The sequence below is a fragment of the Temnothorax longispinosus genome, chromosome 2 (assembly GCF_030848805.1).
Source record: "Temnothorax longispinosus isolate EJ_2023e chromosome 2, Tlon_JGU_v1, whole genome shotgun sequence".
Lineage (NCBI taxonomy): Eukaryota > Metazoa > Arthropoda > Insecta > Hymenoptera > Formicidae > Temnothorax > Temnothorax longispinosus.
The window spans coordinates 23,937,142-23,962,703 of record NC_092359.1 but is presented as its reverse complement, the minus strand read 5'-3'; the positions used below and the strand labels follow the sequence as shown (position 1 = coordinate 23,962,703).

Here is a 25,562-nt window from a genome sequence, read left to right as displayed (position 1 = left end):
TACTTCGAGTATTTTAATAGTCAGCAACTACGTGTATCATCGATGTAGGTTTAGCTTCGCTTAAAAAGTTAAGCGGTTAATGGATGACCAAAGTTGGCGAGTCTCGACGGTTCCGACCGAACAAGCGTGGCGCGGCGCGTTTCCCGGTGGATGACTTGACGCAACAATACGACGTACGCTACGCCCGTATCAACTTTGCCGAGTTCGTCGGAAATATTGCGTTGAAACTTCGGCGAAGTTCGGAAGCGGAATACGCCAGGTTACATTAAAGCGTTGCTGCTAATACGACTGTAAGTTTCATACGTTTGATACCGACGTGGATACGTATGTACAAAGAGTCAGACAAACACGAGACGCGCATATATACATATACTTGAATGTGTCGAAGCGCGACGACCCCGACGACGACGACGTTGTTTTCCAAAAGCTCTGTCCTACTTCTTCGTCGCGCGTCGACGATGGATTCGTAAATCCGTCACCGTCTCGAAGCTCGACGAGTCGAGTTCTCTCACCAGCCACGTCGCGAGGAATATGTCGTTCGCTAACTGCCAACGCTGCCATCGCTGCTGTCGACGATATTTGGACCGTTCGACCGAATTCCGAAACTTCCGGTCGATGTCCTTTGGCGCGCGTCGTCTCGACATCGTGACTAAACGACTGCGAATCGACGTAGCGATAAGTTTCCGTGAGAAACGTCGATGGTTTGACGCGACACCGTCCAAACCCGTCGGTGGTGAGATGTCTCGTCTGCAAGGAAATACGGTACGATCGATGATCGAAAACGACGAGGAAAATAGATTTTCGCGTTATCGCGCAAAGCACTCGCGCCGAGAGACAGATCCGCTTTTTAGACCGAGGGGGAGTCTAATTTACCATCGTCGCGGAAGACAGGACTAATTGCAAGAAGGGCGGGTTACACCGAGTAGACGTCATAAATTTCGCGTCCTTCGCACTTGCAATGGCGTGTTTGTCGTTACGGGGTAATTCGCGATTATCCACCTGCCATTGTCGTCGTGACGTCGATTATAACGACGAAGAGCGAGAAATTTGTCTGCTGGATGTTGCGATTTCTCTCTCTCTCCCTCCCTCTCTCTCCCCCCCCTCTCTCTCTGTAACAATGTCATAATTACTAGTTTCAAGCGTGAGTAAAGACATATATATATATACACATATACAGACGCCGCAGAGGGAAAATGTATCGCGTGACTCGGTTGACACGCACATATCAGTCCGAGAGATGACATCAGCCATTCCCCTAAGGAAATGTCCTAGTCAGCGCGTAGAATGTTATTCCTGCAAGATACCGGCGGGTCCTTTCTAAGACGCGTCATATCGATTCGTCGTCGAGAACATCGTTGTGCTTGTGACAGTTCGGGAGTGAGACCCGTCTGGTTTCCTACGAGAAGGGAGGAAGCGCGAGGGACTGCGAATCTTTTCTTGGTGTCCGTTCCAGTTCGATTGTCGAATGCCTACTTCGATTTGCGAGAGCAACCCCGTCTTTTTCGAGGATCCTCCGACGTCTATTTATGTGGGCCCCGAAGAACGTACCCGCATCCCTTAGCGCGATAATTCAGCCGCGAAGTTTCAAAGATGGGGGGGGGGAGGGGGAAATGGGCGGAGGTGCACGGCCAAGGGGTAGATAGGTCCCGCTCGTAAAAATTAAACTCAAACTTGCCGTTAACATTCATAATACGGAGCCGCGGAGCGACTTTGCCGGAACTTTGCCGCCGTATCTCTTTCCACCGTTGCAAAATAGGTCAGGATCCATTTTGCCGCGTTTCAATTATGCGATAACGCGCCAACTTTCGACTCTGCTCGATGGTAGCCGGAGGACGATAAAATACTCGGCATAATCGAGCGATATTCATCCCTTAACTGACGGTAGTGACGGCACGACAAAGTTGTCTCCCACCACCTGCTTGATATTTGAGACAGATTGTCTGCCTCCGCGTTTCTCTCCGTGCCCGTGCGCCCGGGCGCCAACTTTCGCCGGTACAGCCTCGCGATGCACTCCTTAACTTTCTCGCGTTACGGTGCGTTACGGTATCCTCGAACGATTCTCGGCAAGATGAACACACTTCGCCATCCATTTGTTCCGTTACCGGGGATGCCCGCCCAACGCGTGTGCGCTACGATCCAAGCTCACCTGCGGGTGATAAACGGCGAAACGCCGCGAGACGCATTGCTATCGCGATAGAATGCTCGGCGGAAATTGAAATTTTGACGGGACATAGGTGCCCATAGGAGAAAAGCCCGGAATACGGCTCCGTGCCCCATCCACGAATATATAAGATCGTATGTCACGGCCTGATCTTGCGCCGCGAACACGTTCCACGTCGATAAGTTATTCTCGATGATGCCCGTCGTCCATCTGCACCGGAACATTTCCGATCGATTTATGAGAAGACAATATACGCGTGTAAATTTACGCGCGTCTCGCATAAGCGGCAGATTTCTACAGATTAGAAGATTCACTTATAGAATTGTTACAAAAAGATACAGCCTTTTCTCACTCGAGATCGTTATTTCTTTGCAGACACGGTAGAATCAAACTTATCGTTAAAACTGATACGTTGCGCACTTACTTTCCATGAAAGTATATGTTGCTTTAAATCCTCTCGAATGGCGAGACGACGTTACTCCCTGAAACTCCAAGGAAAGCCGCGGACCGTTGCTCATGATAGGCCGCGCCGGTACATCTCCGCAGAACGAATCTATTTTGTCCTTCTTTCCATCTATATGCACGAACGCCACCAATGAATCGACCCCCTCGCAGCTGCAATAAAAAAATTATATATTTATTTAATGTATTTTTTTCAGATATTATATTTTACACACGTGTATACATATTATATTTGCAAAATTAATTATTTTATTCGAGCGCATATCTGCGGCTGAGTACGCAGCAACCAAAATTTGATACTTTCGAACGCGATAATTATTGTGGAAAACCAACAATTTCCATATAATTTCAATAATTACAATAATTGCAGATAAAGTATCTCTTGTGCCTCTTGCACGGTCAGTTCATCATGTAATATATTCCATGATGGTATCGAAGAGTGAGGAGAGAAAATACAAAATATAGCAATTTGAGTTAAAAGGAAAAAAAAATATTTGCGTATTGCAACATCTCACGTGACGTTGATCATTTAGTTAAAAAAAATTGTTGGACGGAATAACTGTTCTACAACATTGCCCAGTCGTGTCAGCGTTGCTTCGACGTGCAGGCCGTGCAGCCTTCGTTACGCGTCACGAAACAATATTCGATAGGAAAAACTTTTCATTTCCTCGACAAAAGACGCTTCGCTACCGGGGGGACTCGTATTTCCATTTCTGATTTCACGTCCCGTTAGAACACAAGGAACAGGAATCAAGATGTATTTGTCCCGGTACGCGCACCGGAGCGTGTACTGCAACACGTTGCACGTTGTCCAATTTTATATTCTGTGCTTACGACGCGCCGCCGCGCCGCTAGCGAACTTGGAACGATAACTCGACACCGAGTTGACATTCTCGAGCCTGGACTTTCGTTTCAAAAACTCTTGACGCGAGAGCTCGCTGTCGACCACTTTAAAGCGGAAATTATCCGTTGCAATCTGTTTGTCGAGTTGGAAATGCCAAATAATTGCAGTCAGTTGTAACCGACTTATGAAATAATTACTTTCGCTCATTGCATAATACGCTTGTTAAGATAGTAGATTTCATATTCAAGGTAACCATCTTACGATAGTAATTTACATTTACAACATGTGTTGAGAATATGCAATAAAATAATATAAAAATGTGTGAAGACAAAAGGGAAGATTGATCCAATATTTTACAATATTTTTGCTTGCGACTGCTGGACCAATCAAATATTTGAATGGATACACTGAAGTCTACATTATATTTATCAGCAAATATGTTGCAAGTGCTATTTCGCAGAAAATTCCTCGAAAAATAATGAAAATTACGTTGATGAAATTGCTATGCAGTATGAGTTTTGCTGCTGATTTCTCTCTTTCTCTTTCTCTGAAATGTATTTAAATTTATTTTGAAATGTAATATTGAAAACGCAGATATCCTACATTAAACTTTTATTTGATCTAACAACAAATCTGATGATAGACTAGTCAAAGTAAACATGATGTAATGTTGCAAAGAACGTACTCGACTAGAGATGCATTTCGAGCAAAGAAAACAACTTTGAGAATGTTGTGTTTTAAACATACATATACGGTCTAGTTTACGTCAAGTATATAATTACAAAACTTTCATGAATTGTTAAACGTAAAAAAAGCAACGTATCTTCTTTTTTTTCCAAAATGATATGGCAAGCTTTAAAAGAACAATCACGTTAAACTGATTTTCGCATAAAAGTAACCCCGTTCCCTTTCTGCGTTTAGCGTTTGAACATTCCTATTATGCTCCTCCTATTTGAGCTCAACGTGCCGTGGTTTACTGTATCATAATTACGCAATTGTCCTGCGGGCACAATCCACAATAGATGGCTTTTAACCAGCCAATTTACAATTCGCAAGACATAGTGAGAGAGAACCAATATAACGCACAATAAAGAATATTATTTGCCCGCGCACAGACAGGCCTGCATGTATGATCATGTGCAGTGATTTCGTACATGAACAAATTTGTGTGGCGTTACTGCATGAATGCGCGGCCATATGCTTGGAGGAAAATTTCGACCAATCTATTCGGATGATTGGAAGGAAACTGGGCAAGAAAATCAGATGACGACGCGAACTGCTCTCCAACGTCCTATTCAGAAGAAATCACCTTAGCATTTGAATGCACTCACGTTTCCTATGTGTAACATAAGTAGATGTACGAAGCGTCCATCTTGTGTCTTATGAATAGATACGATAACGCGAGACTGTGATGCGCTTCCGTTCCTTTAACGTGATATATCTTCGTGAAACAACATAAAATATGATACATCATAATATTGACGTTTGCATTCTTCAAATATTACTTTTTCTAGAAAACATGCATATATATCGTCAATTAAGTGTAATTTCAATTATACTAGTAATGTGTGTAAACTTATTTGAAACCTTACCGTTTCGCACTGTTATCGTAAAGAAAAGAGCAATACGTTGAGACAGTCATATTATTTAAATATACGTTATATCTCTTGTTATATTGATCGTAGCTCCCGGAGTTTATTTAATCGCACTATCATTTCAAAGATAGAGAAGCTCTTGGTGGTGCACTGGTAGAGTGTACGGTGGATAATTATAGAGCGGGGCAAGTACCACTTAAACGTCAGTTCAATGGTACGCGCAAACCCTAATTAAATCGTGTTTAAGAACAGCCACGTGGAAAATGAATGAGAGGATAAGTGATCACAGCGAGCGCAATTGTCGAGGAACCCGCAGCGGTTGTATCGTAGCGGTTTCCCGGGATTTCCTATGCTGATCTGTTTCCTCGGCCATGACGACAGGTCCTTCAATCTCTAGAGGAAATGCTCGCGGTCGCTCTCCGATGCTTGGAAACTTGAAGGTATTCTCGAAAGCTTGGTTAGGTCAAAATTTTTGAGGCTAAGAATCTTTTGTCGGATTCAAATAAAATTTCTTGCACTGGTAAAGTGTCAATGCAACTTTACGTATACGAATGGGCGAATTTGGGCGAATGGGTATTGACCTGGAAGGAAGGAAAACGCGATGTGCGTAAACGTGCCAGAAAAATTGGAAAATCTCCGAGGCAACAATTTTACTGCACATTTGCTAAATTGGAACTATGATTTCTTCACTTTTGACATCACACTATTTTTGAAAGCAATAACACGTTAATACCAGTCTTACTCTTAGGCCAGCTTACGACGAAGTCGTTTCTCATGAAATTTTAAGATTGCACTTATCGTAATCCGATGCGGCGGCGGTTTAAAAGAAGAGTAGGCGACGTCTGTTACGTGCATGCAAATATATAATGTACTTGGTAGTATATGCTTTTTGTGTCATAAGAATGGGCTGACGATTCTGAACCCAATTACAATATGTATCGTTACGTTGCTACTGAATCCAATGATGTCGAATGTACTCGTGAAAACTGGATTCGGGCAACGGGCAACGTTCGAATCAATCGCGCGACCGTACAAGTTCGCATTTTTCAGATAAAATTTTTCGACTGAAGATATATACGTACAACGGACATAGTTTAACAGCGAGACTAGACTGCTATTACGTTAATAGAATATCTCACAATCAGTTACGTGATGATATATTTAATACAATTAAGATTAGAAAATCTGATAACTTACTCATTTGGATTTTTTGGCGGATTAAACAGATTCAAGTCCTGGAATATCACCTGCACCCGTTCCTTTCCTCTTCCTTGGAAGTCGTATGTACAGTGTGTCCTAGGTGGATATGGGTTCGGGTATCCAGGTGACATAACTACGCCCGTTTTTGTTGAATCGCTGTTGTAAACCACGTCGCAGAGCGACGCTGTAACAAAGAGATGCACGGTGACTTAACGAGCAGCAACAGTCGACGAATAAAAAAGGAATGTAACGAAAGTAATTAATTGACGCACAGCCAAAGGAAGAAAAAAGGCCAATTAAATTACGCGACAGTTTCCTTCGTAGCTACCCTCATCTTTTTGTACTGAAAGAAAATTCGTACGTTGTACGAATTAAATTATGAATATTTCGTGTTTTAATTACAAGTGCTTGCGCATCGACGCCTGCTATAATATGCAAATGAGCTCTGCTGTATCACGAGAGCGCGTTGCATAAAAATCACACAAAGACTACAAAAGTATGATAATAATCATGGCGCATATTTATTAGTTCTATTAGCGAATATAAAATATTTTAAATTAAAATATACCAACGAATTTTTAAAATCCCGCTCGCGTAGAAGGTACAATGGTAAATATGGAGAGAAAAACCTTTATTTGGGTTAGCTACGGCAAATAATTTTACAACAAACCGTCTATTTGTTATCAAATAAATTAAAATTGTCATACAAAAGGTATTCACGTTTCTAGCTTTGTCGCGTTTCTTTTTACAGTTCATCATCTTTACGTGTCTGCACTATTCGCATAGCGTTAAGATTGAACGAGTCTCACAAGAAGGAAGATATGAAATTATTTAATGTGATAAATATCTTAACCCGCTTTGCCGCGTATAACGGTACCGCGATTGTAGCGCATATTCGTTTCGAGTCTCTACGCTTTAATCTTCCCGACAGTTATTAATCTTTCCGTAATTTAACGCCAGAATCGCTGAGGTACGCTTCGCAAGATGAATCTTCCGAAGAAATGCCGTCATTAGGCAACCCCTGGCGTTACGAACGCGTGAGCGTGCTGCGTGCGTACTTGTATATTTTTTCGTGAATATATTTTCCGTGTTTCTCCCGTGTTTCTTCCCTCTCGCAGTAAACAGTGCATTGTCTATTCGTGCGTAAGCTATTAGCGTAAACTATTCCGCAATATGATTGTAAAATTCAAAGTTTATACCACGCTGCACATTCGAAGGTATATAAAATTATGTTTTACGAGATCACGTTTCATATATAAAAAAATTATGATGGAAAATTACATAATTGAGATATACAAATGAACATGTTCGTCGTTACACAATCGTAGCTGCGATAATTATCGGGCATTACCTTCCTAAACAAATCGCTCACACGAGCCATCGCGTACAGTGTTAACTTACCGTTGACTTGGTTCAGAAACTGGCCAGCGGTAATTAATATTGCTATACGATGCGTATAATCGGGATGCCGAAAAGCTGGCTTAGGGATGCAACAATGCATCGTTAAATACAGGACTATCTCGTAATTCATCGTTTGGCTGTGCAATATACGTTTCGATACGTGTTTGTATCTATAGTCTAGGATACGAAGAAATTCGATAAAACTGTCATTTGGCCAGGGTCATCGTTGCTGCGATCTCATGATTCAAAGCCAACACAAGGCCGACAATGGCTTTTATCGAGTTTGAAAAAAGTAGCGCAATATCTCGGCCAGGCAGCTACCTTAACGACCTTCGCGCGTGGACTCAAATATATATATATTCTTTATACATATATTGGATCAGGCTATATGTATATATGTTCTTCGAGCTAACGAGAGAAGATATTTGTATCAGTTCCGGCGTGGCGCTTTTAAGGTAGCACTTGAGAGGGAAAGGCATTGATACAAGGACTTGGATACGCTGAAACTGGAAAGGCACGAGGTATCAATGCGTCGCGTCGTCGTCAGTCATGAATGTTGTATGAATGTTTATATCAGAAGCATACTTATCTCGAACTTTGCGTTGCTACGAGAATATTGGAAATATCGTTCAAACGCTGTGTTGAAGCTCTTCCTTTTTCATTCGTTTTCTCAGCGTGATTTTTAGCTCAATTTCCGCTTTGAGACTTATGTCTACGGTAATGTACGTGACATATGTTAAGGAAATACATTTAAATCTATATCGGCTGAATATTTGAAGCAACGCCGTTTTTTTTTAAATTTAATAATAACATATTTATTTTTCTTGTTGAGAAAATTGCATCTTCCATTAATTTTCTCAACCGTTTCTCGGTCGTTTCGACTCAATGCATAATTTTCACTCCAACGGCATATTATTGAAAATGTCGGACTGGAAATGTGCATTATGCTGTGCCGTAATAGCCACTGCCGTCTAAAGCTTTCTTATTGTCGAGCATTGCGTTGTGCTATATATATATCTGCGGAGAAACTTAGGAGAATGCGCACGCCGCAAAAATAAAGAAAGCAGAAGGCAGAAGCGGACATTACGATTTTGTACGCATCTAATGTCGTGAAAATAGTATGCAACGGCTTTACGAGGCGAAGCGATATTGACCGTGTTTAACGATATTCGATTAAAAATACATTAATTCTGTGAAACTCAGCATTGGTGTAACTTAATTGTGTGACATACACAATTGTTTTTTTTTTTTTTTCAATAATTAATCTAGAGATTTATTGACGGCTTCAAGGAGATTTAAGATTATAATTTATATTTTGTACATACGTTATTTCTATGACACTTATTATTTAAGCATCATTCGCTGCGAGTGTCGACTTTCGAACGGTTCGTTTGTAAAAGAAGCCAAATAACGAAAGGCAAGGGCATCAGGAAGGCTAGGGCATCAGGAAAGAGATGCACGGCAGAAGCGGCAAACGTTTTAATTTGCATTCATGAGCCGTCCTCTCAAAATTCTTAGAGTCACCAAGTATTCCAACTACGTCTCCCGTTATATTTGGGGAACGAATTCACTTACGGCGGTCAATTTCTATACCGGCGAGAATATCGTGCTGTCAGACGTGGCTATTCGTGGTGAGATTGGCAATCGACAGTTTTTAGAATAGTGATCGTTGCTTATGTAAACTATCATATATTATGTATGAGGAAAGAAAATGATGTTGAAATTCCTGTCCGACTTTCGTACAAGTTATGACGGCACGGTGTCTAAAAGTCAGTGTCATATCCTAATAATCTGCAAAATGCCGCGGCCCGCGATTAACGTTTTAATTTAAAGCGACGCAATTTTACGCTGTAGTCGCTTTAGCCGCGAAAAAGGAATTCTCAGACCTATTACTCCTACGGTGACGATCTCACCACGCTGTTTTACAAACTTCCGCCTCGTGTCGCGTAATTGCGCGTGGACGCAACATGTACGTGGTAATACGTGGTGATACGTGGTGATACGCGGCGTTGCACTGCGTTATTGCACAGCGTTGTCGGAATAGTTTTAAGCTCGTTTCACTGGCGGGTGCGAGATATATTCGCAATCCACCTGCGTGGCAGGCGGTCAGCGCACGAAAAGGCTCCATGGTGGTCTATAATGTAACGTAAAACCGTTGACAACCCCCGTCTTACCACAATCGCGGATTTCCTAATTAAACAGCACATTTAGCCGGGAACAAGCGAGTCAGCAGCCGCTGCGCCGCGCCGCGCGCCGGCCCGGCAAGTATTAATAATTTACGAACTTTGTTGAAATTAATTTGAACGCCATTTGCGAGCCGCGTCTTGGCGGTAAGTCCTGTCCTAACTCTGCAGATTTAAGCAACTCTCCCTTCTGCCCACCCATATCCGCCCCTCACTGCCCTCACTCAGCAGAATCCGTACCGGGGATATATCCGCATGGGTTTCCGGTTCCGCTCGAATGATGAACGTTCATATTTTCTTGCGCATTTCGGCGTAACCGCGAATACGAACATCCGTGCGCGCTGCGTGCTTGTAACCGTAGTTGCCGTCGACAGCAAAAAGTTCGTCGCCCCGCCATGAAATTTAATTTGGACTTTAAATTAGATTTTTTTTCGACACCTTTCCGATCATTCCGAAGTGACGATCCCGCGATGAAAAATTACTTTCTTCAATCGCGCGATCTATACCTATATATAGATACGCCTCGATATCGATCCCCTTAAGCGCAGATATTGTACATAGAAATAAAATTATCGAAAATCTGTTGAAAACGTTTTGCTTCCTCTCAAAATTTACGGAATCTTTCTATTTTTCAATTCGCGTTCGTAGAACGTCAAGCGCACTCGCAGAAAATATATCAAGGTTCGTATATTCAATATAAACTTGAGTTATGGTCGTGAAAAAAATATCACCGATCAATCTTTCACATCGCATTAGGTTACAGCGATATCAAAAATGTTTTTTATAAATAAGAGAAGCTATGGATACCTCTTTTATAAATAGCTTTTAACTACAATGTCGCACGTACGTAAGATAATTGATTAATTGCATAGCTTTCCAGACAATGGCGTTTCATTGCATAAGCGTTACTAAGTGCTCTTTAATGCGTGCTCTTTTCCTTTTTTGCATCGTTTTTTCGAGCGATACGAATAGCTGCTGCTACGAATAGATGAAGATAAAAAAGACGTAGCCTGTGGCCTAGAAAAAGGTTATCACCTACTTTACTGGCTAGCGAGCAGCTCGTTTATCGTTTGCAGGCGCGTTAAGTGACCTTTGAAATCTCGCAAGTTCAGCATACTTTATTATTTGGCAAAGGTCAATAGTTCAGCGTTAATTTTATATTCTCTTATAATAAAATGTTGAGAAATTAAATACATATATTTAACATCATCTCGACCTTCACTGTGTGAATTTTTTTTAAATATAATCAAGATAACAAAATTTCATAAATATGTGATTTCTATTTTGATGACAGAATGAAGAAAAATATTTTGTAACTGCCGCAAATAATAGAAAAATTTAACTTGCAAATCCATTTATCGTTAAAAATAAATCATTGAATGTTTCAACGGATTTCAATGCCCTTAAAAATCTACTGTTGTATTGAAGAAATGTCTTTGCGGAAAACTTTTTTCAATTTTTCGAAGCTTTGCCAAAACCGATAATCAAAAACCCTTGAATCTTGCGGGTGACGAAAGTTCATAAAACTCGCCGAAGGCCACAATGAATTTCGTTGGAAACGCGATCGACAACGTCCAACGCAAACACAATCGGCGATTCGGCGGTTGGTTCCAACGCTCTCCGACGATATTTAATGTCAACGATAAGACACGACAGTTAAGCCGGGCATGACGCACGCCGGAAACAGACCGGCGCGGCGCGGTCTTTACCGGAAAATTTTACGAGATTGTTGCGATGCGGATATACCGGTGGTTTTGTCTCAGAACGAGTCTGTAGAACACGTCGGATTCTTCGTTAAAGAAACAAGGAGGAAACGAGACACGAAGGCGGACGGACGAGCTTCTTCGCCGCCCCAGAGAGGCGATAAGGGTGCCGGGGACGAATAAGGAAATGAGAGAAGAAACAGCGAGAGAGCGAGAGAGCGAGTGAGAACGAGAGAGAGAGAGAGAGAGATAATAAGCGAGTGAATGAGCGAGAAAGAGAGAGTTGCGGAGGCAGGTGCGGAAGGAAGGCAGAGACGGGGCGAGCAGGAGAACGGAGCGGAAGGCAACTTACTTAACGTTGCTACAAAATGGAACGGTAACTAATTCCGACTAGGTCGGCTGATTTATCGGCTTTTCGCACCGCGTCGTCGCACTTTGTCGCTGCTTTCCCGATGACTCCGCCCGACTTGTCTCGTCGTCTTTCGCTTCTCTCTTGTCTCTGCCTCTCCCGCTGATTCGCAGTTCGACACGATCCCGTTCGCGCGTCTGCCTATTGTGCTGTTTGCGTCTCGTAAATTATAATTAAATTATTTTCCGCCTTTGCAAGTATAAGACAGATCCTTCCATCTCACCCCTGCGCTGCGTTTTTCCACGCGTTCGCCGGCGTCGCCGTCGCAACCGACGCCGTCGCCGTCGCCGTCGCCACCGCCGCTGCCGCCGTTCTCTTTTTTCGTCGCCGTCGCGGCCAGTTTTCTGCTCGCTTCGCAACGGTCGAATATTTTGATCGATATCGTTTCCAATGTTCGATCGCCATTTCCATTAGCTGATGAGCTCCTCTCTCCTCTCTCCTCTCTCGCGCGCGCGCGACCGGGAAAGAATAGAAAAAGTTCGTGGACGAATGGTGCAGGAACGATGCCGCACCGTAAAGGAAGAGATAAACTCGTGCCTTGTGCAACGGGCTGTGTCAACGCGAGCGGCGCGCGCGTTAAAGTCAATAAAATATTTAATCCTTGCGCCTCGGTTATTCTTTTCGCATCGTTGCCTCTCGCCATAAATTTCTGAGAATCTGAAAGATCTGGATATGAATTGATTGTGAAATGGAATTTTGCAGACCATCGGTCTTGATTTCACCGACACGTGACGAATTTGCAATCTCAGAGCAATTTTCTCGGAGCAAATCTCAATGAAAAGTTTAACCGATGTATTCAGCTTTTTTTTTCTGTCCGACCGAATCGATATTCGTGGGACGCTTGAGATCGGTACATTGACCTCGATATATGATTCGATAGGTGAAGTATCCATCATCTATCAATGCCAACAAGCTCGCGCGGAGTTCGTCCATCGAGATCTCAATTAGCGACGATAAAGCTCCTAGTATGAATGAACCGTCTGCATCAACGGACCGCATCGCAACTTCGTAATCCTCAAACTCGGTTATAAACTTAATCCTTTCAACGCTAAGCCGATGCAAAATAGTCGTTACACGATGTGCTCAATGTAGTCAAATGACGTGGAAGCTCCGACTAAGCAGCATGTGCGGGATAGTCGCGCGCGCAGGATAGCCCGCTAACGGACGCAGCGTTAGGAGTGCAATCAAGAACGATTCTTTAGCGATGACAAGATTTAACACGGGAGAAAAGTACAGAGAAGAGCTGGTGTTCCGCAGTGACATATCGTGGTCGTCCCAAGAGCAGGTCAGACTGAACTAATTACCATGAAAAGAATTACTCTATGAAAAAGTATTAAGTCTGGGATATATAAAATCTTCTCTTTCTCTAATTTCACCTTTTTCCGCCAGCCGTAGCCATCCGAGGATGTAATTTATCTTAAAAAACCGCAGAAGGATTAAGAGCGAGTTTAAAAGACGTTTTCGAGAGATAATCTCTATATTTCGCCGATCGATATAATCGCCAAATATTTTCCGAACAATTTTTGAAACGATTAAATTCTCATTCCGTGTAAACGTTTCGGCAACTGTGGAACACAGTTTCCGCGGCCACGTATCTTCGCCAGACATCCGTTAAGACCACAAGCTAACGGGATTCAGACTCGGCGCGAAACGACGACCATTCTTCACACGGAGAAGGTACCTTCGTCCTTTTATTTTTTTCTCACGTTCGTCCGACGGACCCGAGACGATCGGTAATCGTGACAGCCGATCGCTCTTCCGGAATTCAGCTGGAGGACAACGAGTTCCGTGAGGACTTCTCTCTCTTTCTCTCTCCTCACCCCTCTCTCCTCTCTCTTTCTTACTTTTTTCTCTTTCTCTCTCTCCTGTTTCCTCTTCGTGCCTCTCTTACATCCGAGAGAGTCGAGGACGAGGCAGGTGGCAATGATTAACGCGTTTCCCAAGTGTCTACGGTGAAACGTGAAATTTTGCGGTTGCCCGGAGAATTCTGCGAATCCGCGGAATTCGCGTGGTCAGAGGACGAGTCTCGGTCGTTCATCATGCGAATACCCGCACGATTCGTCGTGGTTCTGCACGGCGCGGCGTTAAGGAGGCCCACGTAGGACCGGGTGCAAGTCGAAGAAACTGGCAATTAAGTGTCACTCGCGCTCGCGGACGGGATGAAGAATCGTCGGTCATTCGATGTATGAGGCGCTTACGCCCACTGAGACGACGCTTATATTAGCACGGGATGTAACGGAACGCGAGCTCGTCGCGTTTCTTCCTGCGGTCCGGCGCGTGGCACGCTGCGGAAGTTTTATACCATCAGCGTCGCTCTAAACGCCGTTATATTAAAGCGACGCCAGCTTTTTAGTCGCACAAAATGTTCGGTGATAAAACGCGAGTTATGAAGTTGGAGTATTAAATATCTTGGTAACCACACAAGCGGGTCCCAGATTAACAAACGGAATCGTTTCTTCGTACTTTCCCTTTTTGATCTTTTGAACATATTCCACCACATCTAAAGTGCCACCACTCCGTCACTATACTCCGAGTTCCGACCAAGCGTTCCCTCGTCTATGTCCGGATTGCGGTTACGTCCTCCTAGAAACGTAAATAGATCTTTGCACGCCCACGCATACTTGTGGATTCTCCGAATCCTCGATTTCGGGTAATGTCGCCGTTTCGGTGATATATTTCACGTTGATCACTCGGGTTCTTTCTCTGTTGACTCGCAGAGAGCGCAGCTGTTCACGCGTAGCCGGTGACAATATATCACCGCGACGCAGGTAAATACGATACTGTTCCGATTTTCGGAGCAAGATAAAAATTCGCTATTCGCATTTTGTTGTTTGACTACGTAATATCCGAAATGTCGATAAACCACGGGCACAAAAGCATAACGCGGTGCATTGTGGCAGTCAACCAAAATGTCATTTAAAAATTTCCGAAATTTATCAAATTAACAAAGCTATATTTCCTTTACTCTCTCTCTATTTTTTTCCTGTTATTCGTGGATCCTCGTGTGCGAGTATATTAAAAATCAGAATGCGGAAGACGAGCCTTTTCATGTTATTTAATTTTTCAAATTAATTTTGCTCACTTATCTAGCCGCATTTATTATACAATGTATATGAATGAATAAAACCGAAATATAAAACAGGATTCTGTCAAAAAGATTATTATATATTCAAGCTGTTGTCACAATTTTTCATTGTGATACGCAATTTATGATGTTATCGCGATTCTAAATGCATATTGCAAAACTCATATTAGCCTGTATTGTTTCTCATCATGTAATCTACCATCTATACCATAAATTATCGCTCGAGAGCTCTCTGGTCGACATGTGTCTGCGGTTCGTTATTTTCCCTTGCAGCTAATAGATGTGATACAGATGCATCGAGTTCGGTTCGATGCGCTATTTCAGATCGAGTCGTAAATATTCCCTAATATACGCTAGCCATAACATCTGCCCACATAGACGCCGCTGAGAATGCAAACACATGCGCTTTCTTTTAATGGATTATAATATATACATATAATGGATACACTGCTACTTGTTAATATTAACAGTTAAAAAATTTCGTAATTCCGAAAAACTTTCTTCCATAATTGTAACGCAGTCCAATTAATCCAATTTAATTCAATTAAATAAATAATTCATAAAAATAACTTGCAAATATATTTCTGGAATTTAATTCGATACATATGTCGACCCATATGACACGAGCGTTCTTTGATCAAAAGCAATACGATAACAGTTTTTGCAGGAAATCCAATTTCCATTTCCAGATGCGACCATCGATGAATATGGAAGTACGAACTTTCCTAATAGCGTGCAACGGATAATCGGAAATTCGTGTAATCGGTTGGAAGCGCGCACGGTTACATCCAAATACACTTTCGCTCGTGTTCTGGCCGCAAGAGACGTGTCCTGTCGACGCGCTTGCTGAGGAAAAATTTCATTTCATCTCATTTTATCGATTATTTCCATTATTTGAAAAACGCATTCTTTTTTTTTCATAATGAGAAGCTTTGTCGTGTCGCAAATATGCTTAATCCCCGAATTGTTTGTCCCTCTTCTTTTCCACTATTGAAATTATTGCCATTGTAACGACACGCTTTTCAGTCGTGGCATTATTTAACTATATTTTGTTACATTTGGCTCGGGGACATGTTATTGTATGCAAAGCTTCCATTGCACATTTTATGCAGTTGCTCGTATAAAATCAAGTCCCGCGGGATAGTTAATGACGTCCTGTTCTCTGTTTTCTCATCCACGCCGCAGAAATAATACAATATATTTGCATGTATATCCGCTACAAACATTTATACCTCCTGAGGCAGGATTAACATTTAGACTTTTTGTCCCCATACGAACTGTAATACTTATGAGAATTAGTATTTATTTTTCTACATGTTTTAATTCGCAAGTATACACAACGATTGAGTTTAAACGGCATTTGTTTAGATTAATTAGATCGAGGTCTGTAATATAAATGCCATCGAAAACCGTCGCGTCGCGTCCTTCCGACTCCTAAGAGCCTCGCTTCTAAACGTCCGAAGTCGAATTTTTATATCTTACTTCTCCATGAAAGAGTCAGAAAATTATAATAGTGCACACAGTCCTGGTCTTTATAAAATGCTTTATTTAAACGCAATTTCCCGCTCACAAATTCATGGAGATTCTGCGAACCGTGACGGGCTAGAATCGACGCTCTTTATGGAAGATGAACTTAAATTTCCTGGTCGTACTTTTCTTTCCGTCGATAAATAATGTACGCTATTCATAAGTTAATCTGCAAATCAGAGTGCCCGAGTGCGTTCGATATACAGGTGCGAGTGTTATGAAATTTCGCATAGCGCAGAAATTATCGCCCATACAAACCGACGAGCGGTGTCTTGTCAGTGATTTCTTTTCACGTCGAGACATCTCTGAGAAGAAAAAGAGGAGGAGAGAAAGAGGGAGAGAGAGCAAGATAACTCGCTTCGCAGCGTAATATGCGAATTCGCCTCCGTTCCGCTTCGCGTAAGATTAACTCCTGGTTGTCGTTCTTTGTAAATTCGGAGGAAAAATTCGAGGTTTGCATCCGCGCTCGCTGTTATATTATGTCATTCGTATATATCGCGGCTCGTTATGGAATTCCCGCGGGTAGCAAAGGCGGCGCGAAGAGAAAAAGGCGTGAGAGGGAAGACTCGCGATGGTGTCTTCAAAAGGAAGGAAATCGTATGTTAGGAATGAAGGGAAAACCGGGATGGTGAGGCACGGTGATATCTGTCGAGTAATCTGTAGTCTCGCAGCGAAGATTCGAGCGAGGACTCATGCGTCGCGCTCGTATTCTATCTTATCTTCTTTCGTTTGCTCGGTCGCGTCTAACAACGGTTAGATTAGCCAGCGAGGACGGAGAGAGGAAAATACGAGACGCCGAAGAGATTACTTCCATAAAAAAAAAGAAGAAGAAGAAAAGAGAGAAATGACCGCGCAGCCGAGCATGCTAACGTTGGGATTTATATATCGAAAGCTGCAATTTGACTCTTTCACTTCGCATACACGCGCGTTTTTATTATCGCGGAATGGCATGCACCGCACCGTCGCGTCGCGTCGTGGTTAAAGCATTTTCGTCGATCGAATTGCGCCAGGGATAAGGCAGAAAACAGAAATTTGTACCTTAGTCAAAGGAGAGAAGAAAAATTAGATATCGGCAGTGGCGCGGACCCTCAAAGAAACGAAAAGTTGAATGAAAATTCTCGTCGGCGAATGCTACCTTTGCACGAGCACGATCACCGGTGTATACAGCGGAGACATTCGTGCCTCACTTAGCTCGCTCCCCGGATAAATTACTTTATCGCTGCCTTCTATCTTGTTATAAAGTCCCCAGATGAGAGAGTAGCAGACGGAAACGAGAGTTACTTACTGTATCAGCGACTCTCTCTCCGGCTCGAAACCGCTCTGGCGTTGGTGTCCTTCTCCCTTAATACCGCGGGGGAAAAGTAGCGGGACGGAAATAAGAGAAAATCGAAAGGCCGAGTATAATAATGCAACGATTCCGCAACGAGGAGAGTTTCCACGATCGCGGATAATCACTGTAGCTCCCCGCGATTTTTCTTCCAAGAAACTCTGACCCTCTTGCAGGACAACACGCGTGTGCACCATGGCAAACTCGGACTTATCCCAGATAGCGTGTTACTCTCGTGAAGATAAGATTCCGGGAGCCGTTGGAACAACGTTCACCGTGAAATCCTCGGTCCGCGTAATACCTCGGTTCTAGGATTGCCAGTGCCAGGATCCACCGACGTCGAGGTCGTTCGGGGATGTACTCCTGTGCCGGAGGATCTCCTCGATATCCGAATGGCCTCGTGGCAGGCGACTCGCGAAGGGGGACAACAAAACACATTAACACTAATCTGTCCGTACGTCGGACGCAGTCAATGGCGCGGCACGAATCCCATTTGTCGCCGGCGACGTCTCGTGACATTATGTGCGGCTTTGCGAGATAGACGACGAGCGACCGTCTGCACGCGGCGATATGTACTTACGTATACAGAGAGCGCGAGAAAATCTTTCGCCAAACATAACAAGTGTCATATATACGGTTATTAATTGATTAGTACACGATATTAGTACTACAAAGATATATTCACGATATTATTTTTCGCGTGTTTTGATTTGATTCGTCTAACATTCAATACTTAAAAATTGTGTTGATGTCTTTTTAATTTATATTACGTAATCTTTAAACATTCCTGATAGAAGACTTTTAGAGATAAAAGCAAGTAAAGTATATTAAAAGCATCATTGTCACACACATACACACACACACACACACACACACAGGCGCCATTTGATCTTATAGGATGCGATACGCTCGACGAAGATTCGAAACGATCAAGCTTTTCGTGTGTCAGATGTGTCGGGAAAGCACGACTACGCTACGGTTTCCTTCGATTCAGCCCGGCCAAGTTTCAGCTTTCCAGATAGGAGAAGGTAACCGCGTAGAGATGCCGGAATACGAAAACGCGAGAGGTCAAGGGAGAAGGAAGAGGATTCGTGGGTTCTGACCTGACCGCTTATCGAACGTGGTTAGCGGCACCAGCCACTCCCGGCTTATCCCTCAGGACACTGTCCACCAACGCCGAAGCTAGCTTGACTATCTGTCCTACCCGTCCGGCCCTTTGCATTTGGATTAGATGGTGCAGATTGGAATATAAGGATGGAACATAACGTCGACGCTTGTTTGATCTTTTTCGAAAGGTTCTCGCAGAGCAAATCTCTAATGAATTAATTCTTGAACTTTATGGTTGATATCTCACAAATGGCCACACACGAAAATTAATAGAATTTAATAATTAAGTAACAGAGTTTAATAATGAAACATGGCTTATAGGATTGAACGTAGACTATATTAAATATTTCCTCGCGGTAAGATATAACCGCAGTTATACACAGAGAGATCGGTGTAATTATCCTGCATATCTCCGGCACATAACACCGTTTCGCTCCACGACGATCTTAAGAGCGAGAATCACTGCGCGAGTAGCGTGTGCATATATGCGCGGGTAAGAGGTGCAGGGGATTTATTAAAATTCCTATAGAGCCGTCTGCTGTGCAGCAGCTCGCGGAATTTGGAATTAGCTCCGTCGCTTTGCGTTAAAAGACAAGACGAACTTTGTGCCGCGGATGCGCGCGCGCGGTTATAACCAAATGACGCGCGGAAAAGCGGAAATTGAATTCCACGACAGAAACCGTGCAACCACGCGCAACATTAAAACGTCGCCTCTGCGTGCTTGTATACCTACAGATACGCTAAGTTTAGCGTAATGTCGCTCGCACAAAGAACTTTTTCTTTGAGCCAATATCACGCAAGGTCGTCAATTATCTATATCTATATTTTTCTTCTCGACTTATTTATATCTATTCTCTTCTCGACCTTTATCAAGTTCGCGTCCTGTCCTTCTTCGAGACCTTCAAAGGCTTTTATAGATATTATATGGCAGACTATAGCTATTAACTTTCAAACAGCTATCGGAACGTGCAATCGGACGTGTAATTCAGCTAATAGTTTAAGACGATCTATTGTCTATGCAAAGAAATTTGTACTCGTATCGGACAAAGGTGTACATCTCGCAAGAATTGAAATTGGGAGGACCTTGAATTTGAATTTATGCGGGTGATAAAGACGCTTTGTGTGCGTCCTATACAAATGTACGGACCACCCATACACGTGGCGCATTTCGCGAGACCAAATTGCGCGATCGTGCGAATCGGAGAACCGTCGAACATTCGGGATTACGCTCTCTCTCTCTGGGAATTGCCACGTACCGCCTCGAGAGCATGCGACCACGTATATAGTCATCTGTACTACTGCGCTGTGCTATTCGAAATGTTTAAATGGCTCGACAAGAAACCCGATGCGGACGCTCACGCGTTCGCATTACGACGTATTTCCTGTAAGCGCTGTAATCCTGTAAACGCATTTTCTCGATGGTGCCCAAACAAGCGCGTTCTTAGCTTTTAAAGTGGTATAGTGAAACGGAATCACGCATCCGCGGTAACGAAGTTACCGTGCGTCTTCGAGATTACGAAAGAAGAGTGAGCCGAACGCTTAGATTCCATCGTGAGAAATAAAAATATTTAAGAAAAAAGGGAAAACTACTCAAGTCAGCAAAATTTGCACGTAACCGTTCGGCTAAACTATAAAAGCAAAATTCAACCAAACATCATGTTTAAATATCCGTACTGTTCGAGTATTCGCATAACAACGCATTCGCATGCATCCACGCTTTAACGTTGAAAATAACGTGCGTTTGCGTGAAAGAGTCACGGTGCGATCTCGCTTCGCGTGTATACTTAGCGCGAGACACTATACCGTGTCCCTTGATGTACCTCGATCTAGTATGGTATCGGCTGTGCAGTGCGGTTTTGATAGTATTTCGGCACGCGTGGGCTTCTAACAAACAAGCCATGCTGTTACGATCGATAGGGTTTCGGGTTGCATCTTTTAGTATAAGCTGACCGGTAGAACCCTGATTAGCACTTCTTGCGCGATTAAATGAATTGCGAATGCAATGAAGAAAATGTCAGAAATAAGACAGCAAAAAACATTCTGTCAAGTGCATTTGACAATGACAATAAAGTCTTCGAGTATTTTGTTACGGTTGCGAAAGAGCAACATCAAATGGAGAAAGATTCAGATTGCGCTGTCACGTCGTGGCTTATTTTCATAAGATTTCATTTTATACGTATTCTTTGTCGCGGATACCTTCTACTTTCGCGTTGTGTCGTTTGAGATATTCGACGAGAAGAGTACCCAATTGATCCACATCCGCGCACGTCTCGAGAGTTATCTCCGGTACGCCGTAAATGCACCTCTTCAAGGTGCTTGAGCGCACGTGCTCTCTTTCACTGCGTCAGTAATCCAGAGTCCGGAGGCGCGCATCGGATCGGCTGTTTTTCGCCAAATTCTACCGCCGATTTTACCTCATCCTCCTCTGTATTTCCTTTGCATTTACGACTTAGAAAAAGCCACGGAATATGGTGCGCGATGCGAGGGAGCAGTAAAATGAACCATGAGCCCGGGGAACCCGGGCAATACCGATTGCCGTGTATCTCTTATTTTAGAGAAAAATAACATGCGCCTCAAAAAAGTTAACGTCATCATCGCGCATGGATAAATACGTATAGTAATCCCTTTCCGAAATTTTTCCCTGCGGTTGTTTTATCACCCTGCTCCGTTTTATGAAGTCGGCGAAAACGGCTGGATAGGACGGGAATAGGATGAAAAATTCAGATGGTGTTCACACGATCTACTCCACTTCCGCGAGACTTTGTTTTACGTTCTCACCGCGACATTTACGAGCGGAGGTGGCGATGTGTGAGATCCGCGTCGCGCGGGGCAGGCACCGCAGTTGAAATTCCAATCTGAATGTGCTTGCAGAACGGACCTGGCCAAGTATCCGTACACATGTACGTGCAATCACGATGTATCCGCGCACTCGTCATTCCGTCGTAAAGTCTCGCTATTATATTTGCTTTCCGTTGCGGGAAGATGGATGCACGATGCACGCATGGGCGCACGAATTAATGAAATGCGGGAAAATTCGATAACAATTATGTATCCGAAAAATTTCGCGTAGATTTCACTCGATGATACTACCGAGGGAAGCAAAGTGTGAAGGAGAGGAAATATAATACAGTCTACAGAAAATTGGTGTACTCCATGTCGAGGATTGACGGGCGCTTTTAACGTAATTAGTCGTGTATCATTAAATTACCTCTATTGATGCAACACTTGCAATGAGATAAATATTCACCTCTAAATCGTCAGCGCGCGCAATCGACGCGACTTTAAAGCTTCCAACGGCCAATTAATCGTAGAGACGCGAATAAACACGATCCGCAAATAAACCAGATTGCACGGATACGCACGAGCGGGACTAACTTTCGAATGGGGTTCGCAAAACGTCGGCTGATATTCATCTGGCGCGTATTGACATGGCACGGCGCATTGCGATGCACGTGGAAATGTGTACGAAGCCACAAAGACGTATTGTGCGTAACAGATGGTGCCGCTTGTAATCACACACACACCCACACACACACACACACATATGTACGTGCGCATATATGTATACTCGTGCATGTTCGTCCTGTTCATCCGGAGGGTACGTGGGAATAGCATGGGATATCGAAAAAGTTTCCGGTGGACTCGGGGATGTCGGTCGCCGGCCGAGCCGGTCGAAAGGGTGAGGATTCTTTGCCTCCCATATAAACGGTGGTGATTTGTTGATCGATGTGGCAGATGCGACGGTCGCTCGGCGTCTCTTTCGACCCTATTCTTCGTTTCTTTCGCGCGTCTTTCCCCGCTTGTCCGTTGTCGTTTGCGTTTAACTTCCGTCGCACATAATATATAAAAACTAAAAACGTTGGATTCGTTCATTAAACCCTGCTCGGCGTTTAGCCGTAATTAAGCGCTCGAACGTGTGACTGCTCTTCTGTGTGTGCTGTCGCGTTTCAATTCTGTCGGCCGGTAACCGTTCGCACGAACCAGATAATCCCGTATTATTGATCAGCGTTGAACTTTCGCCGGCGGATTACGGGGATGAATCCTTTTAGAGATATTTACGATCTTCCCCTCGTCGCCAAATAAGTTGAATGGGCTATGTGAAAACTGCTATCGGATTTAACCGGCAAAGACGTATTACGGCGATTTTCAATATAAACTTTTTTTCCAGAGCACGTGCGTTATTACTAGTTGTTATTACTGCAGTCGCGAGATCGTGGTCACCTGGTTATTAAATACTTTACAACAGGCAAGGAAAATAAATGTACATATATCGTATTTATGTTAGGTGGTACTGCTGATATTATTTTAGTACCGAGCACACCGAGGGAAAGGGGGTTCGTTAAAATCGAGGTTACAATTCGGTTACTGGCACGGAAAAACGGGCGAGCGAACGCCAAATCGAGTAACAAAAAATCGATCGACGAGGACTATTGTGCCGGGACGGCCGGCGAGTTTATTTTTTCATTTTGCGAAACGTACAAATCAAGCGGAAGGATGTTATCAAAACTTCCGTCTGCGTGACAAATTGAATTACGGCGGAAACTCGGGCATAGGAGGGCACACGGCCGAAAACTGCGACGGAGAGAAAAAAACTGCGAGACAGAAAGGTTAAAAATGGTCCCCGTTGTAAATCCGTCGCTGCAACGCGGAAATCTGTCATCGCGCGAAAAGAGAAACGCGCCCAACCGAGGGGGGTGCATTATACCCGGATTTTTCCGCGATCGCGCAGCATGGGTACAAAACGCCAACTGCTCAAGAGAATATTTATAGACGGTCGTCGCCATCGTCGTCGTGTCGTCGTCCTCGCCTTCGTAGTCTTCGTAGTCTTCGTAATCGTCGTAGTCGTCGTAGTCGTCGTAGTCGTCGTCGACGACGACGTCGTCGAGGCGGCTATTGTCGTCTACGCGCACGATGACGATGTCTCTCGGAATCGATATGAATTTACGATGTTTTTCTATTGCGCCGACTTGGCAGAACTTTCTTAAAACGGCACCTCGCGCGGAAACATTATGCGATAATTTATTATCCCTCCTCTGGCGCGAGAGCCTTTAGGCGCGAGCCGCGCCAGCGGTAAATTCGATACCGTCGAACTTAATAACCCGCGGAGCGCGCGACTCGGTGAAATTCTACCATCGGGAGCTCTTGGTAAAATTATGTGAGCGCGAACGGTCGAGCTTTCGCAAGAGCAAAGCTCAGGGAATAGCGTTGGGGCGAGAGGATGGTAGAGGTAACGGGATCCAAGAATTTTCAGACATCGCGTAATTGAGAAGCAGCACCGCTCGATTTGTCACATTGAATGGTTCCTCGGAAATATTCTTAAGCTCCAAGGAACGAACAGATTGAATTGGCCACATTTCATCTAATCTCGACTTTAAATACAACGTATATTCTTAATATAACTATACCTTTCTTTTCGCCTTGCGAAATTACGTCTCTTTCCGTTCTCCGCCATCTTAATTAAATTGACTCTCTATTTGATTCATATCGCTTTAGAACGATCCATTCGATTCACACGATGTAATCATCACATAGAATGCCGTCGCGCGTAAACTTCACCCGTGACGTACCGTGACTACTAGCCCGGGTCTGTGAAAAGCCGGAACGCATTTCGAGCTCGCGTAAAACCGAAGATGGAGTTCTTTGATGTAATTCAATGTGAAACGCGCAAGGGTAGCTTGGCGTATCCGAGGAGTAAGCACGTGGGCACCGCGAGCGAATGTATGCAGATTCGTAGACGCCGCTCAGCCGTGGTGTCTAGGTCCGTGTTTAAACAGAAGAGCGCCATCAAACATTCGACTTGAGATGCACGAGAGCATTTCGCGTAACCAAACATACGTACCCGGACACGCCGAGTGTCTAGACTGAGGCAGAGGGTACGTATAGGGAGGACACGTTGTGCGACGGAGGAAGAGTGGGAGAGGGATGGAGGTGAGGGTGATCCAAGAACGACAAATTCTGCCAAACACATGAGAGATACTTGAGCTGGCCAGTTGCCAACGCACCACCTCTGCTGTTCGTTCGTGCATGTTCTAGCGACCTGGTACAGCATCAAGCCCCTTTTCTTACCCTCGAGCTGCTACAATCGACGTAGAGAACCACCACCATCCGCCATCTCTACACCCACCCGTCGCCATTTTAACTCTCTCTCTCTCTCTCTCTCTCACTCTCTATTTCTCATTCAATCTCAAATGAGGATGCATCTAAAATCTATCTCACGTAGCAGTTGAAACGCAATATTAGGTATTACTATCAATTTCCTTTACGCAAACATACGCCATATGTTATATGTGCTTTTGTTTCTAGTTGATACCTTGCATCGGGCATCAAAGTCTGATAGTTTTAGCTTTTCAAGTTTCATCGATGTTCGCGCGAAACGAACGTAGGCAATAAATCGATGGAAACCTGCGAATGCTAAGTTTGCACGCGACACTTGGCGTTATCGAATAGAGTATCAAATAGAACAACGAACATATCGCTTGTAGGTATATCCGCGTATGCGTGTCACATGAAGAGGCGATATTATCTGTGATTTTGTACGTCACTATATAGCGTGATATT

At 43.8% G+C, this 25,562-nt stretch overlaps 2 protein-coding genes and 1 long non-coding RNA gene across 10 annotated transcripts in view; 1 reads left to right on the top strand and 2 right to left on the bottom strand.

Moving 5' to 3' along the window:
- Positions 1 to 25,562, top strand: part of M (zona pellucida domain-containing protein miniature) — a 308,803-nt gene that overhangs the window by 64,341 nt on the left and 218,900 nt on the right. The window lies entirely within an intron of this gene.
- The window catches only part of Sol1, a 238,388-nt gene that overhangs the window by 20,065 nt on the left and 192,761 nt on the right, over positions 1 to 25,562 (bottom strand). For all 4 annotated transcript variants that reach the window (XM_071797777.1, XM_071797774.1, XM_071797775.1 and 1 more), the window contains exons 9-10: positions 6,260 to 6,446; positions 2,586 to 2,776 (exon numbers count right to left, since the gene is read on the bottom strand). In XM_071797777.1, the coding sequence (XP_071653878.1) occupies positions 2,586 to 2,776; positions 6,260 to 6,446 (378 nt within the window). The remainder of the gene's footprint in view (positions 1 to 2,585; positions 2,777 to 6,259; positions 6,447 to 25,562) is intronic.
- LOC139825230 (uncharacterized) overlaps positions 6,469 to 25,562 on the bottom strand; it is a 63,353-nt gene continuing 44,259 nt past the window's right edge. Inside the window, exon 3 of the long non-coding RNA XR_011735503.1 lies at positions 6,469 to 8,375. This is a non-coding gene — a long non-coding RNA (uncharacterized lncRNA). The remainder of the gene's footprint in view (positions 8,376 to 25,562) is intronic.